General features: G+C 48.7%; 1 protein-coding gene across 12 annotated transcripts in view; it reads left to right on the top strand.

Moving 5' to 3' along the window:
* LOC113029555 (receptor-type tyrosine-protein phosphatase mu-like) overlaps positions 1-18824 on the top strand; it is a 210631-nt gene that overhangs the window by 180314 nt on the left and 11493 nt on the right. For all 12 annotated transcript variants that reach the window (XM_026180460.1, XM_026180456.1, XM_026180458.1 and 9 more), the window contains 10 exons: positions 1579-1655; positions 1906-1942; positions 5013-5110; positions 7148-7264; positions 15146-15300; positions 15442-15577; positions 16050-16199; positions 16906-17079; positions 17893-18024; positions 18174-18299. In XM_026180460.1, the coding sequence (XP_026036245.1) occupies positions 1579-1655; positions 1906-1942; positions 5013-5110; positions 7148-7264; positions 15146-15300; positions 15442-15577; positions 16050-16199; positions 16906-17079; positions 17893-18024; positions 18174-18299 (1202 nt within the window). The remainder of the gene's footprint in view (positions 1-1578; positions 1656-1905; positions 1943-5012; positions 5111-7147; positions 7265-15145; positions 15301-15441; positions 15578-16049; positions 16200-16905; positions 17080-17892; positions 18025-18173; positions 18300-18824) is intronic.

Genomic DNA, 18824 nt, shown 5'->3' with positions numbered 1-18824 from the left:
CGTGCACGTCACCTGCGTCCGTCATAGAGGCTGATTTCAGCTGTTTGTGTCCACGGACAGTTAATAACATGAGACCGGGAACGCTGACCTCAGGTGTTGGTCTGACACGAGTTTTGGGCGTCTCGCTGCAGGATTCTCATGTCAGGCCAAACCTGCACAGCAGCACGGGGACAGGAGGAGGGTTTGGTTCCCAGACAGCTTCCTTTTATCAAGCTCAGAGTGACCTGAGAGAGCTCGTCACACTGGCGGTAAAAACTGACGCCATCCTGCGCTCGTGTGATCAAAATGGCAGCAGCACGGTTACAAAAACTATATATATCCATAGATATGGAGACAGAGTCCCAGAACTTGTCCCGGGACAGTGTTTCCAAGTCTTCCGTTTGGTCTCTGTCTTGGACTTGATATAGGACTTGTTGGTCCCCTTAGATCCTGGATTGGCTCTGTACTCGAACTTTCCAGGAGCTGATAGTCCTCTTCAAATTCCCAAACAGTCCTTGGTCAGCAGTCAGTGCAGTTTTTCGTTCCAGTCTTCCACCTGAAAGTTCAGCAGAGCCTCTTTTACTTTTCCATCATGGCTACGATTCGTGTCACCGACTCTGCGCTGTGTGATTGCTGCTGCTTTGACCTCCTGAGGTCCAGACTGATGTCTCAGTTTGAGTCCAGCCCAGAGTCCAGCTGTGACTCGTTCCCAGGACCAGTCTGGAATCAGAGTGAACTGATCTTGTTTGGTCCTGGTGTCAAAACTTTTCTTTGAAGCTTTCGGCTTTCAGACCAATCACAGGAAGTTATAGAGAAACCAGATGCTAATCAGTCAGGTGGCATAAAACGATGTCAGAGAGAAAACCTGCAGTTTCAGACAAGCTGTGTGTGTGTGTGTGTGTGTGTGTGTGTGTGTGTGTGTGTGTGTGTGTGTGTGTGTGTGTGTGTGTGTGTGTGTGTGTGTGTGTGTGTGTCCGTCAGGCGGATCTGGTGTCAGTTTTGATCAGCACACTGCCCCAGGTCTCACAAACACATCATGTAACTGCTCAGCTGACGTCCCACAAAGTCGGTGTTGACAGCTGCTGAAGAACATCAGGAAGCACACATGCGCGCGCACACACACACACAGGGCCCTGTGGCGTGTAATTATGCTAATGAGGTGTGATGAAGGCCGAGGCTGTGAGCTACGGTGGCCTGCAGGGACACATTTTACATTCACACCCCCCCCCCCCCCCCCCCCACACACACACGCACACAAACACACACCTATCTGTGTGAATGACAGTAGTAACAGCCAGTGTGCTACAGGCGTCAGAGATGACGTGGGCGCTCTGTGGTCGGTGACACGGGAACAATTCAGCTCCAACTTTGATTTGTTTTTACTTTCTTTCATTAAATTTATCTTCATTTTTTTTATTCAGTTATTATTTAAATTTAATGTCATCATTTTGAAACATCACACACAGTTTTCATCATTTTATTGAACAACTGTAATTAAAACTTTATTAATTTATTATTAGATGTTTTATTCTCAGGAACTGAGGATCGAACTAACAGTGTGTGTGTGTGTGTGTGTGTGTGTGTGTGTGTGTGTGTTAGATGATCACTCTCGTGTGCGTCTGCAGCCTCAGGATGGAGGCGGCGGCTCGGACTACATCAACGCTAACTATGTAGACGTGAGTAACACACACACACACACAGAGTTTACTTTCCTATAAACGTCGATGTGAAACGTCCTGGTCGACTATGTTTCCATGACGACCGTCTCTGTCAGTGTCAGCTGTGTGTAAACATCACAGACATGTTGGCTCCCAACAGCTACACACACACACACACACACACACACACACACACACACTGCATGTTTTTGTTCATATGATCATGAGTTTGTGTGTGTGGGTATAACCTCTCTGTTCCCTCTCGCAGGGCTACCACAGACCCAACCACTACATCGCGACCCAGGGTAAGAAACCCACAGCTTCTTCTTCTTCTTTAGCTGCTCGTGATGTTTTTAAAGAAAAAACCTGAGCCGAGGGGTTACGTCGACGCCAGCAGGAAACGTGACATTGCACAATCCCTCCCAGACAAACAATATATGCTTCTACTTGCACCGACTCTTTCACAATAAAAGCCCTTGACCTGTACATTGTGCAGAACTCTTAAGACTTCAGCAGAGTTGTGAGAATTAGCTGAGTGAAGCAGATTAGAGGTGTCACCTTTTGATGTTCACAGTGCTTTGTGATTTCTTTGTGTGTAGTATTTTACTTTTCTATTTTTGAGTATCTTTTTGCTCTGTTTAGTTATATTTCCATTTCCATGTTGTCTCGTCTCCCCTTCCTGTGTGTTGTTCCATGTTCTCCACCCCATCATGTCCCTCTCTCATCTGCCTTTCCTCCTGTGTGATAGTCATGTTTGGTGTGTCTGCTTTTGCTTCCCTTGTGGTGCCATGTTCATTTGTGTCAGCCGTGTTTCCCAGATGTTTCTACTTCTATCATTGCCCTCCATGTATTTGAGTCCTCTGTCTTCCTTTGTTCTTTGTCAGGTTGTCTGTTCATCTCCCCCGTGTTCCCAGTTCCTAGTTTCCCAGTTTAGATTTAGCCCTTGGTTTTGCTTTCTCTCTTACTTTTGTACCTTTGTGTTTCAGCCTAAATTAATGGCTCTCCTTTTCTTAAACTTGGTTCTGTCTCTCTTGTGTCTGCATTTGGGTCTGCTCCAAAAACTCTCTGGCTACTCAGCCCCGACAAGAGGAGGCTGAAGCATTTATGTAGGAGTCAAATAAAATCTTACCTTTGGTTGAACAATGCTTTTATTTTTTAAATATGTTTATTAAGAATGTTTTAGGCTGTGGTGGGTTTGAGGCTGAGATGTGCGTGAGCTTGGGAGGTACTGACTGCATGTACTCGGCCTCACCTCAACACTTTGCTCGGGCTCTGGAGCCAGTTTTCTGGGCTGGACTGTGTTCCACTCTAGAGTTGCCCTGGTTGAGATGCGGTGGGCAGGGGTGGGTACACTTGTATCCCCTGCTTTGTTGCCTGTATGTTGGGGTTTTCCTGGTGGATGAGACGGTTGCTTCCCTGCACCTTCAGGTGGAGGAATAGGTTCTGACTGTCGTTTGTGCCTATGCGCCAAAGGACAGTTTAGAGTATCCAGCCTTCTTAGAGTCACTGGGTGAGGTGCTGGAAAGTCCAGTCTCGGACTTAAACGCTCACATGGGCAATGACTGTGTGACCTGGAGGGGTGTGCATGGAAAGAACAGCATGCCCGAGTTGTGTCCTGCTATTGGGCTTCTGTGCTACACTTGGTCCACAATGAATACCGTGTTTGAATATGTGTTCATAAGTGCACCAGGACCCCGTAGGCCGCAGGTTGATGGATTTTTGTAATCGTATCATTGGTTCTGCAGCTATGTGACACTCGGTTGGAGCTGTCAGCTGTTGTGGTGCCATTTATTCAGGAGAATGAGGTATTCTACACACACTGTCTACAGTGATGGTAGGATGATATAGTCATGCAGTGGAGGGAACACTTTGAGAATCTGCTCAATTCCACAGTCACACCTTCTGTAATGGAAGCAGGGTCCGTTGAGGAGGGGGACCACTCACCCATCACTAGCTACAATGTAGCTTGCCATCGCCAGTGTGTGAATGTGTGTGTGAATGGGTGAATGACTGAATGTAGTGTGAAGCACTTTGGGGTCCTTAGGGACTAGAAAAAGCGCTATACAAATGCAGGCCATTTACCATTTATCACTAGGGGTAATGTTACCTCATCCACCCTACTGACCCTAGGGTGGATGAGGTTCGAGTTCCTGAAGGCTCTGGATTTGGTAGGGCTGTCCTGCCTGACACACCACTACTGCAACATGGAGATTTGGGGCGGCGCATCTGGATTGGGAGACTGAGGTGGTGGCTCCATGTTTAAGAAGTCTATGCCAGGGTGCTGGAAACGAGAGTCCCTCCATTACTTGAACCTCAGGTTCTGGAGGATCAAGGGGGTTTTCGTCCTGCTCGCAGAACACTGGACTCTCGAGGATATTTGACGGTCCATGGGAGTTTGCCCAAGTTTACTTGTGTTTTTTGGACTTGGAGAACAAACTCTACCCTCAGAGAACCCTGTAGAGGGTTCTTCAGGTGTGTTGGGTGTCTGGCCCATTGTTACGGGTCATTTGGCCCCAGTACAACCATAGTGAGAGCTTGGTTGGTATTCTAACGGTAAGTCAGAGATGGAGGACGTCTCAGTGTGGGGGCGGGGGGAGCTACAGTCATCCATCAAAAATGGATGGACTGACTGTATTCGATAACATCTGGATTGTTTTGGATGTTAAGGTTCAGACGTGTTGTTCAGACTCTTTCTGAGGACAGCATCAGCAAAAACATCACAGAGAATCTGTGAGATTTTAGGTTTCCTGCAGTTTCACAGTCACATCCAACCTGAGAGCCAACAGGTCCGTGTGCCAAAGCATTCTGAGAATTGTAGTTACATACTTCACTTTTTTATTTGAAGCAGAATTCAGAAAGTTTCAGTTTTAAGTCGTGAATATTAAAACACACGATGTGTTGTTGTTGCTCAGAAAGCCAGAACAACAAAACAAGTTCCACCTCTGACCACAGGTGGCGCCAAATCACCTGACACTGACTGTACACACACACACACACACACACACACACACACACAGATCAGATCTCCAGGTAGAAATCCATCGTCCTGAACAAACAGTAGTGTTTGGGCCAGCATATCAGTCTGTGAGCATGAATATGCAGTGTGTGTGTGTGTGTGTGTGTGTGTGTGTGTGTGTGTGTGTGTGTGTGTGTGTGTGTGTGTGTGCTCACAGCAGATTCTCGCTGTAAAACACTTGAGGACAGGAATGGATTAGCATGAACTAATTAGCTCGTCAAAACACAGACTGTCAACAGTAATTAAAAATATTTTCTGTGTGTGTGTGTGCGTGCGCTTCATTTTAATTAATTAAAAGAGTGATTATGATTCATGTAGAGCTCTGCAGTCTAATATGAAGTTTACTGTATGTGTCTCAGGTCCCATGCAGGAGACGGTGTATGATTTCTGGAGGATGGTTTGGCAGGAGAATACCGCCGCCATCGTCATGGTAACCAACCTGGTGGAGGTCGGCCGGGTGAGCACGCACACACACGTGCACACACACACACATGTGCCCGCACACACACGTGGATCGGTGCAGCCATCTGGTTGTTATTTCCTTGCTGATGAAGTTTGGGACTCCGTTTCCCAGAGTGCCGCTCTCATGTCTCCTGTTATTCTTCTCATGCTCTGACTCACGGTCACCTGCAGTAAACAGCGTGTCGATCACAGACGTGTACCTGTGGGTCGGAAAGGCTTCTTCAGTTGTAAGAAATAAAAAAACTCACCACAAACTCCACCGACCTCAACAACGAGGTCCAGAAACTTACACTTGATCCAGATGAAACCACGGTGTCATTTGATGTGGTCTCTCCTCACCTGCACACCTACAGCTGTCAGAAAAAAACTAAAGACAGACAGGTCCTTCGAATAAACAGAACCGGCTTCATATCGATCACATTTGCACACTGTTAGACCTCTGCCTCACCAATACATATTTCAAATACAACGAAGGCTTTTACAGACAAAAACATGGCTGTGCCATGGGCTCCCCCGTGTCACCTATTGTAGCCAACCTTTACATGGAGGAAGTGGAAAGGAAGGCTCTTGGCTCTTTCAAAGGAAGAGTACCCAGCCACTGGTACAGATATGTAGACGACACCTGGGTCAAAATCAAGACACAAGAAGTGGAATCCTTCACTGCGCACATTAACGCTGTGGATAAAAACATCAAGTTCACCAGGGAAGACACAAAGGACGACTGTTTGCCTTTCCTGGACCAAACAGCCAATTCATAAACGCACAACATAGAAGAGCCACCTCCACGGGACAAGACTCAGCTGTCCATCTGCATCTAAAGGTCAAAGGTCACTCTTTCGAGGATGCCAATGTTCACATTTTGGACAGAGAGGACAGATGGTTTGAAAGAGGAGTGAAAGAAGCATCTATGTCCACTGTGAGCGACCATCTTTGAACAGAGGCGGTGGCTTACGACACCAACTCTCTGCCATCTATAATCCAGTTTTGAGATCCCTCCCAGACGCCTTAACGCCCACTCACATCCTGGGCCATCTGACCTCAGGAAATCACATGATAAGGTGGGGCCAGGTTTCACAATGAGCTCACCCGAAACCTTGGCTGATTGGGACCCACACCCGTGTGATTAGGTAAAGGATCAATCATCTTGGGGTCACTCCCACAGGCTTAATTCTGGGACTCTCCACCATTTGCTCTTATAACTGAAGAAGCTTCTTGGATGAGAGGTGAAACGTCTTCATGGAAACCTAAAGAAGCCCAGACGCTTTTCTTTGCAAGCTCCTCAAACTACGATGACCTGGATGACCGAGAACCTTCACAGACACTTTGCGTGTTTCAGATTTGCTTCTCTGAGCATTGACTTTCCCGCTGCGGTGTAGCGGCACTGCATCCTCGAGGACTCTGACGCACTGCTCCTCACAGCCGTCCGTCTCTGAGGGTGGCGTGCTCAGGTTCTAACTATTGGGTAGTGGCTGTGTGACCTCATCGCATTTGCTCGGCATTCTGGGAAACTCACGGTGTGCTCCTGTGAATCGCGCTGCAAATTGATAAACACGCCGCCATTTCCTCCTGAAAATAAAGGATCGAACCTGAGATCAGACACACACACCTGCAGGCGGGCGTCGCTAAGCCCTCATTACCCAGAAGGCACCAGGGAACTGCTCCCCTCCTTTACAGAGGGGGGATTCTGGGATAGAGCCTGATTGTCTCCCTCTGTCTCTCACACACACACACGCACACACACACACACACACACTGTCACGTTAGCCTGATTTGTTCTCTCACCCCTCCCTCCCTGTTTACCTCGTTGGTTGTCATGGTGACAGTGTGATTAGCTCTGCAGTAATTAGCTGTTAATGAGGAGAGGGGGAGGGGGCGGAGCCTCTAATGAGATTTTAATATCAGCTGCTTTTGTTCTGTTTGTGTTTCTGTTTAATTAATGAGGCAATTTAATCCTGTGTGTGTGTGTGTGTGTGTGTGTGTGTGTGTGTGTGTGTGTGTGTGTGTGTGTGTGTGTGTGTGTGTGTGTGTGTAGGTGAAGTGTTGTAAGTACTGGCCTGATGACACGGAGATCTACGGCGACATGAAGGTGACGCTGATCGAGACTCAGCTGCTGTCTGAGTACGTGATCCGGACCTTTGCTGTAGAGAAGGTAACACACACACACATACGCACACACACATACGCACACACACAATCCTTCATTATGTCCAAAAACCTCTGTGTACACACACCTCTACAGTTCAGTTCAGCTCCATCAGTGCAGCTGTTCTCCAGCTGTTACAATAAAGTTGAACATGCACATGAACAAAGGATCTACACGAGGTGTAGGCCGCCGTGACCTCAGCTCGCTGACACTGACACAGCACAGAGTTGTCTTCAGTTGTTTCCTTTCAGAGGAACTCTGACCCCACCTTACCTCAGGGACGTGGGTGGAGGAGTGAGGTAAATTTGTTGATTCCAGGTCAGAGGTCAGTCGTGTTTTTATATTGGAGAATTTTGTGGATAATGTTGATGTAATCTACAAGAGAGCGAATCTTATCAGGACGTGAGTGTAAGCATGTTGGACAGAGTGTCAGAGTCTGGTATGGTAACCTGACAGGAACAAACTGAACGGGAATATTACACCTGCTGGAAAAATCCACAACAAACGTCATCACGTGATCTGCGTCATCGCACCGTCTAAAGGGAAGCTCGTTCTAAACTACAGTCGTCAGGACGACGTTAGACCTGCGTCCACCTAGCAACAACCCGTGTCAGGGACCATAGCATCACCAGTGTGCTGAGCAATCAGAATCACAATCGTGTTTATTGGCCATGTATATGTGCAGACACATACAAGGAATTTGGTTCCGGTAGATGGTGACTCACAAGCACAGCAATGTAAATCACACACACACACACACACACACAAACACACACACACACACACACACACGTGTCTATATATACAGTACACATGCGTACACATACATACACAAAGCTGTGTAAACCAACTATAAATAACCAATCCAAACTTATATACATAAACTACAGGATGACAGAAATGAAATGGGGTTGAGTGAATACTACAGAATGTACATAAGGTGCAGCTGCAGTCTGGCAGTGGGAGCAGTGTGACAGGTCAACTGTTTAGGAGGGAGATGGCGAGGGGAAAGAAACTGTTCCTGTGTCGGGTGGTCCTGGTCTGCAGGCTTCTGTACCGTCTGCCAGAGGGCAGCAGATCAAAAAGTCTGTGTCCAGGGTGTGAGGGGTCTGTGATGATTTTCCCTGCCTGGTTCCTGGTTCTTCAGATGTGCAGGTCCTGGATGGAGGGCAGGGGGGCATGATGATCTTCTCTGCTGCCCGTACAGTCCGCTGCAGTCTGCTCCTGTCCTGTTTAGTGGCTGCTCCATACCAGACTGTGATGGAGGAGCACAGGACAGACTCAATGACCGCAGTGTAGAACTGGATCAGCAGCTCCTGTGGAAGACTGTACTTCCCCAGTTGTCTCAGGAAGTACATCCTCTGCTGGGTCTTTTTGAGGATGGAGTTGATGTTGGTCTCCCACTTCAGGTCCTGGGAGATGGTGGTACCCAGGAACTTGAAGATCTCCACAGTCGACACCGAGCTGTCTGATATGGTGAGGGGGGGCAGAGTTGAGGGATGTCTCCTGAAGTCCACTGTCATCTCTACAGTTTTAAGAGTGTTCAGCTCCAGATTGTGCTGACTGCACCAGCGTACCAGCCGCTCAACTTCCTGCCGGTATGCAGACTCATCACCATCTTGAATGAGGCCAATGACAGTGGTGTCATCTGCAAACTTTAGGAGTTTGACAGCCAAGTTCTTGGAGGTGCAGTCGTTAGTGTAGAGGGAGAAGATGGCGCCGGTGAGGTTGGCTGCCGTTTTTGTCTTTGTTTTTTAAGTTAGTTTTCAGCGTTTCTAAATCGGCAAAATCATCACCATTGGGTACATTAGGTATGACAGTGACACTCTTGTTTCTATTGGTATACAATGTACTCACAATTCGAAGTTTTTAACTCCGGATCCGAGCTGGCCAAGTGAGATCTTGAGGGAGAACAAAGGGAAGCGGCGGCGGCCTAGAGAGACGCGAGCCGGCGTCAGGAACAGGCTGAGAGCTCGTGCACACCGCACACTTCTGCCTAGCATCCTGCTCGCCAGCGTCCAGTCACTGGAGAACAAGCTTGACGACCTCAGGGCCAGGGTAAAGTTCCAGAGAGACATCGGGACTGCAATCTCCTCTGCTTCACCGAGACATGGCTGAACCCAGCGGTGCCGGACCACGCCATCCAGCCGGCCGAGTTCTTCTCGGTTCACCGCATGGACAGGACACGGGACTCGGGGAAGTCAAGGGGAGGCAGCGTGTGTTTAATGGTGAACAACAACTGGTGCAACAGTGCAAACGTTGTTCCTCTCACACGCTCCTGCACACCAAATCTGGAACTACTGTCCATCATGTGCCGTCCTTTTTATCTACCTCGGGAATTTACATCGGTCATTGTAAGTGTCGTTTATATTCCACCACAAGCGGACACGGTCACCGCCTTATGCGAGCTGCATGAGGCACTCACACAGCACCAGACACAACACCGGGACGCTGCGCTTATTGTGACGGGGGACTTTAATAGCGCCAACCTCAAACGCGCAGCGCCGAACTTTTATCAACACATCACCTGCCCCACCAGGGGTGAAAGGACACTGGACCACTGCTACACTACGGTCAAGGACGGCTACAAGGCACAATCCCGCCCCCCGTTTGGCAAATCTGATCACGCCACCATCTTCCTCATGCCAAAATACAAACAAAGGCTGAAACAGGAAGTTCCGGTTCAGAGGAAGGTCGCGCGCTGGACGGATCAATCGGTGGCCGCGTTACAGGACGCACTCGATGACGCAGACTGGGGCATGTTCAGAAACAGCTCCGACGATGACGTCAACGTGTTTACGGAAGCGGTTGTGGGATTCATTGGGAAACTAGCGGATGATACCGTGGAGACAAAGGCTATCACAACGTTTCCCAACCAGAAGCCGTGGGTGGATAAAACCATCCGCGACGCTCTGAGATCCCGCACCGCTGCCTACAACACGGGACTCACAACGGGGGACATGGACCCGTACAAAGCCGCGTCATATAACGTGCGGAGGGCGGTGAAAGAGGCGAAGCAGCGCTACGGGAGGAAACTAGAGTCACAACTCCAACAGAGTGACTCTAGGAGTCTGTGGCGGGGACTAAGGACAATAACGGACTATAAAGCACCAACAACCGGTATGACGAACGCGGCCGTGACTCTGGCAGATGAGCTGAACACTTTCTATGCTCGCTTCGAGGCTGCAGCTAAGGACTCCAACAATGCTAGTGTTAGCGGCGCTAACAGCTGCAGACAGGAAGATACTGCCAGCACCGGAAACGTGCTCGTCATCTCCGAGCATGAAGTAAGGAGAGCCTTCAAGAGAGTGAACACCAGGAAAGCAGCAGGACCAGACGGCATCCCAGGTCGCATCCTAAGAGACTGCGCATACCAGCTAGCTCCTGTGTTCACTGAGATATTCAACATCTCTTTATCTCAGTCGGTGATCCCCACATGCTTCAAAGAGTCCATCATTGTTCCTGTCCCGAAGAAACCCCACCCTGCTTCTCTCAATGACTATCGCCCTGTAGCCCTCACCTCAGTAGTGATGAAGTGCTTTGAACGCCTGGTCAGAGACTTCATCATTTCTTCACTACCAGACACACTGGACCCACTACAGTTCGCTTACCGTCCAAATCGTTCCACAGACGATGCCATCTCTCATCTCCTCCACACATCACTCACTCACTTGGACACTAGAAGGGGGAATTATGTTAAAATGCTCTTCATAGACTACAGCTCTGCATTTAACACCATAATTCCCTCCACACTCACCACCAAGCTGGAGCATCTGGGACTCAGCTCATCTATGTGTCAGTGGATCTCCAACTTCCTAACTGGCAGACCACAGGCAGTAAGGATGGGCGGACATGTCTCAGCCTCCACCACTCTCAGCACTGGAGCCCCCCAGGGGTGTGTTCTGAGCCCCCTGCTGTACTCTTTGTACACATATGACTGTGTGGCCACTACCAGCTCCACCACCATCATCAAGTTTGCTGACGACACCGTCGTGGTGGGCCTGATCTCTGATAACAACGAGACGGCCTACCTGAAGGAGATTAGGAATCTGGAGAACTGGTGCCAGAGGAACAACCTCCTTCTAAACGTCAGTAAGACAAAGGAGCTGATAGTGGACTTCAGCACTAAGCAGGAGAGGAACTACCAGACCCCCGTCATCAACGAGTGCCCAGTGGAGAGAGTGGACAGCTTCAAATACCTCGGAGTTCACATCACGCAGGACCTGTCATGGTCCTGTCACATCAACACCGTGGTGAAAAAGGCCCGTCAGCGTCTCTACCACCTCAGACGCTTGAGAGACTTCCAACTGCCCTCCAAGGTGCTCAGGAACTTTTACTCGTGCACCATAGAGAGCATCCTGACGGGAAACATCTTAACCTGGTTCGGGAACAGCACCATGCAGGACAGACGAGCTCTACAGAGGGTTGTGCGGTCAGCTGAGCGCACCATCCGCTCCGAGCTCCCTGACCTGCACTCAATCTACAGCAGGCGGTGCTGGACCAAGGCCAGGAAGATGGTGAAGGACCTCAGCCATCCCAACAACAGACTGTTCTCTCTGCTGAGGTCAGGAAAGCGATTCCGCTCCCTGAAGACCAACACAGAGAGACTGAGGAGGAGCTTCTTCCCGCAGGCGATACGGTCTCTCAATCACACCACCACACAGTACTGACCCACACATATGGTTCTTACACACACACTGGACTTTCTGGACTTTGGTTTTGCACAACACTGGTCACTATATTCTTCATTTCCAGTTAATACTTGTACAGCTGCTGTTATTGTGTATATATTTATTTAGATTTAGATTTCTTCATACATTCTTATACAGTTCTATATTGTGTATTTTGTTGTACAGTTATTTCATTTTTAACCTTAATTTATATTTTATTCCTTCCTAGTTAAATTTACCCTTTTAAATTTTTCATATTTATTTCCTATCTTATTCATAGCCTTTTCCTTTTTTGTTTTCTTTAGGTCACGAGCAGTTGTCCAAGCATTTCACTACATATCGTACTGTGTATGACTGTGTACGTGACAAATAAAATTTGAATTTGAATTTGAATTTGAATTTGAATTTGAACACATCCTTGAGAGGCACCAATACTGAGGGACCGAGAGGTGATCTCCCCCAGCCTCACTTGTTGCTTTCTGTCTGTCAGGAAGCTGGTGATCCACTGACAGGTAGCTGGTGACACGCTGAGCTGGGAGAGTTTGGAGGAGAGAAGTTCAGGCACGATGGTGTTAAAAGCCAAACTAAAGTCCACAAACAGGACCCTGGCATAAGTTCCCGGGCGGTCAAGGTGTTGCAGGATTTAATGCAGCCCCATGTTCACTGCATCATCCACCAAACTGTTTGCCCGGTAGGCAAACTGCAGAGGGTCCAGCAGGTGGCCTGTAATGTCTTTCAGATGGGCTAACACCAGTCGTTCGAAGGATTTCATGACCACAGACGTCAAGGCGACAGGTCTGTAGTCATTCAGTCCTGTGATGATGGGTTTCTTGGGAACAGGGATGATGGTGGAGCGTTTGAAGCAGGAGGGAACTTCACACAGCTCCAGGGATCTGTTGAAGATGCGAGTAAAGATGGGAGCCAGCTGTTCAGCACAGGTTTTGAGGCAGGAGGGTGAGACGCCGTCTGGTCCAGGGGCTTTCCTGGGCTTCTGTTTCTGGAATAGTCGGCTCACATCCTGAGTGTATATTCTTAGTTTCAGGGAGGAGGAAAGGGGGTGAGAGGTGTGGTGGAGGTCGTTGAGTCTGAATTGGAGAGGGTGGTGGTGGTCGTTGAATCTGGATTGGAGAGGGTGGTGGTGGTCGTTGAATCTGGATTGGGGAGGGTGGTGGTGGTCGTTGGGTCTGGATTGGAGAGGGTGGTGGTGGTCGTTGAATCTGGATTGGGGAGGGTGGTGGTGGTCATTGGGTCTGGATTGGGGAGGGTGGTGGTGGTCGTTGAATCTAGATTGGAGAGGGTGGTGGTGGTCATTGGGTCTGGATTGGGGAGGGTGGTGGTGGTCGTTGAATCTAGATTGGGGAGGGTGGTGGTGGTGGTCGTTGGGTCTGGATTGGGGAGGGTGGGGGTGAAGGGGGGAGAGGTGGAAGGTGTGTTGGGGGTCAATGTCTGAAGCAATGTCCCTGGGGAGGGGAGGGTGGGGCGTGGGAGTCTGTCCGTCTCAAACCTGCAGTAGAAAGTGTTTAACTCGTTGGCCAGGTCTTTGTTTGCTTCAACAGTGGGTGGGGGCGTCTGTAGCTGGTGATTTCCTGCAGGCCCCTCCACACTGACGCAGGGTCGTTGGCTGAGAGCTGTTCTTCCAGCTTCTGGGAGTAGATCCTTTTAGCTGCTTTGATCTCCTTGGTCAGTGTGTTCCTGGCTTGCTTGTACAGGGCCCTGTCACCACTTCTGTAGGCGTCCTCCTTGGCCTTACGAAGATGTTGAAGTTTAGGAGTGAACCATGGTTTATTGTTGTTGTATGTGCAAAAGGTCTTTGTTGGCACACACACGTCTTCACAGAAACTGATGTTTGATGTCACAGTGTCCGTCAGCTCATCCAGGTTCTCAGATGCAGCTTCAAAAACAGTCCAATCAGTGGAGTCAAAACAGTCCTGCAGTTCCTGCTTTGCTGCGTTAGTCCACTTCATCACAGTTTTGACTACAGGCTTCGCACGTTTGAGTTTTTGCCTATAAACTGGAATAAGATGGACCATGCAGTGATCAGAATGTCCCAAAGCTGCCCGGGGCACAGAGCGATAGGCATCTTTTAGAGTGGTGTAGCAGTGATCCAGTATGATGTTGTCCCTGGTGGGGCAGTCTATATGCTGTCTGTATTTAGGGAGTTCGTGGTTTAGGTTTGCTCTGTTAAAATCCCCAAGAATAATTGTAAAGGAATCCAGGAATGTCCTCTCCAGGGTAGTAATCTGGTCAGCCAGCTCGCACAGTGCGTTGTTCGCGTTGGCCTGTGGAGGGATGTAAACTCCAACCACCATGAAGGAAGAAAACTCCCGCGGTGAATAAAAAGGTTTACAGTTGATGAAAAAACTTTCCAAGTGTGGGCTGCAGTGTTTCTGTAACACTGTGACATCAGTACACCAACCTTCGTTGATGCAGAAGCAGACTCCACCACCCTTTGTTTTCCCTGACAGCTCCATTTCGCAGTCCGCCCAGTGAAGCCCGGCAGATTTAAGACAGCGTCTGGGATATGCTCACTGAGCCAGGTTTCAGTGAAGCAGAGGGCAGCAGAGCGTGCAAAGTCCTTGTTAGTCCAGTTTAAGAGAAGTAATTCATTGACTTTGTTTGGAAGGGAGCGGAGATTTGGGAGGTGAATGGAGGAGAGTCCCGTGCGGAATCCTCGCCAACATAGTTTCACCAGCGCACCAGCGTGAGTCCCCCGTCTACGTCTCCTCCAGGAGCCACAGAGAGCTGCTGCGCCTCCAACTAAAATCTCCAAAAAACTTTCCGGGTTTGTGAAAAATGAGAACTATTGTGAGATGACTGCCTGATGTTTAGCAGTTGATCTCTGGGGAAAGTGATGTGGTTCGAGTGATCAAAAGTGCAGAAAATAAACAAAAACAAAAAAAGTGCGAGAGAGCGCAGTACCGAGGCTGCCATCTGCAGCGCCATCTTGAAAGTGCACAGGTGTGTGAGTAATCAGAAGCTGTGTTTCTATGGATGCTTCATGCATGTGTCAGTGGGGGCCCAGTTTATCAGTGTTTATTATGAATGTATTTGGGACTGACGTGGTCAGTGAAGGTATTCTGATGTCACCGCCAGCAACTGAAGGACTTAAAGCTAAAATATCTTTATGTTACACCTGTGCACACAGAGGTGTAACACACACACAGACATGTACACACACCTGTGCACTGACCTGACCTCCGCTCTCTGTCTGTGTCAGAGGGGTGTGGCAGAGATCAGGGAGATCCGTCAGTTTCATTTCACCGGTTGGCCTGATCACGGCGTCCCGCTTCATGCCACCGGGCTGCTCGGCTTCATCCGCCGCGTCAAGGCCAAAACCCCACCCACCGCCGGTCCCACTGTGGTCCACTGCAGGTACGACTTTTACTGTCATTACTAGTAACAAAGAAACTTCATCACTGCTGACGTGACTGTGTGTGTGTGTGTGTGTGTGTGTGTGTGTGTGTGTGTGTGTGTGTGTGTGTGTGTGTGTGTGTGTGTGTGTGTGTGTGTCAGTGCGGGGGCGGGACGTACAGGATGCTTCATCGTGATCGACATCATGCTGGACATGGCGGAGAGAGAGGGCGTGGTTGACATCTACAATTGTGTCCGCGAGCTGAGAGCACGAAGGGTTAACATGGTCCAGACTGAGGTACACACACACTCACTCACTCACAAACACACACACACACACACACACACACACACACACACACACACACACACACACACACATTCACACAGTGAAATACCTTCTACCTGTGTGCAGGTGTTCTGACCTGCAGGTAAACACTGTTTTACGTGATCACTAATAACTTAATGTTTCAAACTGCACGTGCTCAGTTACTCAGCTTCATTCATGATCAAAGTTTCATCGATCATTCCTCATTGTCTCCGACTCGTCCTCACATCTTCATCGCTGACTGACAGGAAATGACAGAAATGAACGCCGCGATGACCTTCTCTAACTTTGAATGTCACTCGCCTGTTCTCCAGCCGCCGTGCGCTGACATTAATCTTTTATGAAGTGACATTTCAGCAGCCGACGTCCCGTCAGTCAGAGCTGGGGAGGAGGAGGAGGAGCTTATTTAAACAGTGTCTGACCACCTTCCTCTGTCTACCAGGAGCAGTACGTCTTCATCCACGATGCCATCTTGGAGGCGTGTCTGTGCGGTGACACAGCGATTCCAGCCAGTCAGCTGCGGTCGGTTTATTATGAGATGAACCGATTGGATCCTCAGACCAACTCGAGTCAGATCAAAGAGGAGTTCAGGGTAACGTGACGACCATGTTAATATTCTTCACGCTTCGTTTAGAGCACGAACCTGCCAGCGTCCATGAAATAATCAAACCACATCACAGCTCTGAGTGATGACATCATTGCACCGCAGTTTCAAAATAAAAGTCAGAAATTCATATTATACAGTCTAAATATCGAGCCCGGTTCTGTCTGAGGTTTCTTCCTGTTAAAAGGAGTTTTTCCTTCCCACTGTCGCCAAAGTGCTGCTCACAGGGGGTCATATGATTGTTCTCTCTGTGTCGCTGTAGCGTCTTTACTTTAAATGGATACGTTATTGATCCCACATCGGACGCTTTTGTGTTACAGCAGCATGACAGCGAGTAAAAATACACAACAATAAACGACACGGTTAAAATAAAAGTGCCACAGACACCCAGTAACAAACTGGTAACAAACTGGTGACACAACACACTTACGCTGTATGAATAAAACTTAAAAATCAAACAAAAACAAACAACGAGATTAAAACTTGAAGACATTTTAAAAAATGAAGACAAAAATTAAATCACTAATTAAATGATTACAAATAACAAAATTAATGTTAACAAAAATTAAACAAAATCAATGAAAATAATAATGTTCCGAAGTCTGAGAAAGTAAAAATATGACATGAGATCAACTCATTAGGTTAGAAAGAAGGTGTCAGGTGTGTGTCCTGTTACATGTGTGTGCGCGCACAGACGCTGAACATGGTGACGCCGACTCTGCGAGTGGAGGACTGCAGCATCGCTCTGCTGCCCAGAAACCATGAGAAGAACCGCTGCATGGACGTGCTGCCTCCAGACCGCTGCCTGCCCTTCCTCATCACCATCGACGGGGAGAGCTCCAACTACATCAACGCTGCGCTCATGGATGTACGTCACACACACACACACACACACAGTGGGTTTGATGAATGTGACTGCAGATTCGCAGCTTTGATTCGAAGCTTTTGTTCCACAATAAGTGAAGCAGATTAAAGATGGGGAGCTGATCCGATATCTTTTCACTGGATCTCTCAGTTTGGCCCAAAGAGATGTGAGTGCAGGTGAAGGAGAACATTAGGCTGAAAAGTAAACCAATCAGAAACTCTGAGAGCGACCAGCCCAGCCGTCAGATTCTTTGTTTAGCAAACGGCACAGAGGACTGAAGCGGAGAACACTCAGTCGCTCTGCCATCGTGCTGTCCTGCTGCAGCGGCTTTCTCGCTGAGCGCAGATCATTCATGAATTCTGTGTGAAGTCCTTCAGGTGAGCTTGTTGCCCTGTTATGGAGATGTGTTGGATTCTGTGTTATACTTGGAGCCTGTCATTTGGTGGCGATAGTGAGTGGAGGACTTCTCTTCTAAGCTAACATTAGCAAGTGCTGCTCGGTGTCGATGCAGCAAAGGCTTTAACACCGAGTGTTAGGGCACTCGGAGCACAAGCGTCACTGCCTCCGAGTCAGTTACACCCACATCAGACCTGCCTGAGGCAGCCAGACAGCTGTCGCTATAGAAACTCCAGGAAAGTGTTTAAAATATCAAAGTTAACGCTAAGGTTCAAAGAAGGAAGCACGCGTTCAGAAATCTGCTGAAAACACTGACGTCGGAAATCCTGAGCACGGCTGTGTACAACAGTGACATCCACCCTGCTGTGTCTGCTTGTGTGACATCACTTCCTGCTGTCTGACTGACCTCGTGTCATGCAGAGCTACAAGCAGCCGTCGGCGTTCATCGTTACCCAGCATCCTTTGCCCAACACGGTGAAGGACTTCTGGCGCCTGGTCCTCGACTACCACTGCACATCCATTGTCATGCTGAATGATGTCGACCCCGCACAGGTGAAGCTCCACCCACACACACACTCAAAGATTTTCAGATATATTAGAACAGGTGGGTGATGATGACATCATAGCACAGGTGCTTTGGTAAGGGCGGTGTAAAACTCATGAGCTGATCAATAACTTCCCTTTGTGTATGTGTGTGTTAGCTGTGCCCTCAGTACTGGCCAGAGAACGGTCTCCATCGCCTCGGCTCGCTGCAGGTGGAGTTCGTGTCCGCTGACCTGGAGGAGGACGTGATCAGCCGAATCTTCAGGATCTACAACACAGCCAGGGTGCGCTTTTAGATTACTGTTACTTACCCGTAAATATGCTGCGTTACTAAACCGTGATTTTGTTTGTGAGAGTGTCTCATGACAATGACGTGAGCGCGTGCGACGTCCGTGGTAGCAACAGACGTGTGCAGATCAACAATGGATAATATGGAGTGTTGGAGGGAGTATGACCATGCAGCATTTAAAGCTTGGAAGTAATCACATTACTTTAAGTCTGATTCTGTAAAAAGTGACAGAAACATTAGCGCCTGCTGTAAACTCTGCGTGGGAAGAAAACTTCTTTCTACAGCGAAAAATTAAACTTCAAATCTGATCAAGCACCGAGCACGCTGCCACGTTTTTTAAAAATCCCGTCCACACGTAACCACAAAAACGCGCTAGGAAGATGCCAAAGCAACAGGTGGCGATATATTCCTAACCGTGTAGAAATGTTGGCCAATCAGAAGTCTAGAAGCCTCGGTGGGAAAGAGTGAACAAAGATGGCGCATAGAAGCAGAACCGAGTCCTGTGTGTGGAAGGACAGTA

This window comes from Astatotilapia calliptera, chromosome 9, assembly GCF_900246225.1.
Source record: "Astatotilapia calliptera chromosome 9, fAstCal1.2, whole genome shotgun sequence".
Taxonomy (NCBI): Eukaryota; Metazoa; Chordata; class Actinopteri; order Cichliformes; family Cichlidae; genus Astatotilapia; species Astatotilapia calliptera.
The sequence above is the reverse complement of the archived record's forward strand: the minus strand, read 5'-3'. Positions and strand labels throughout refer to the sequence as shown.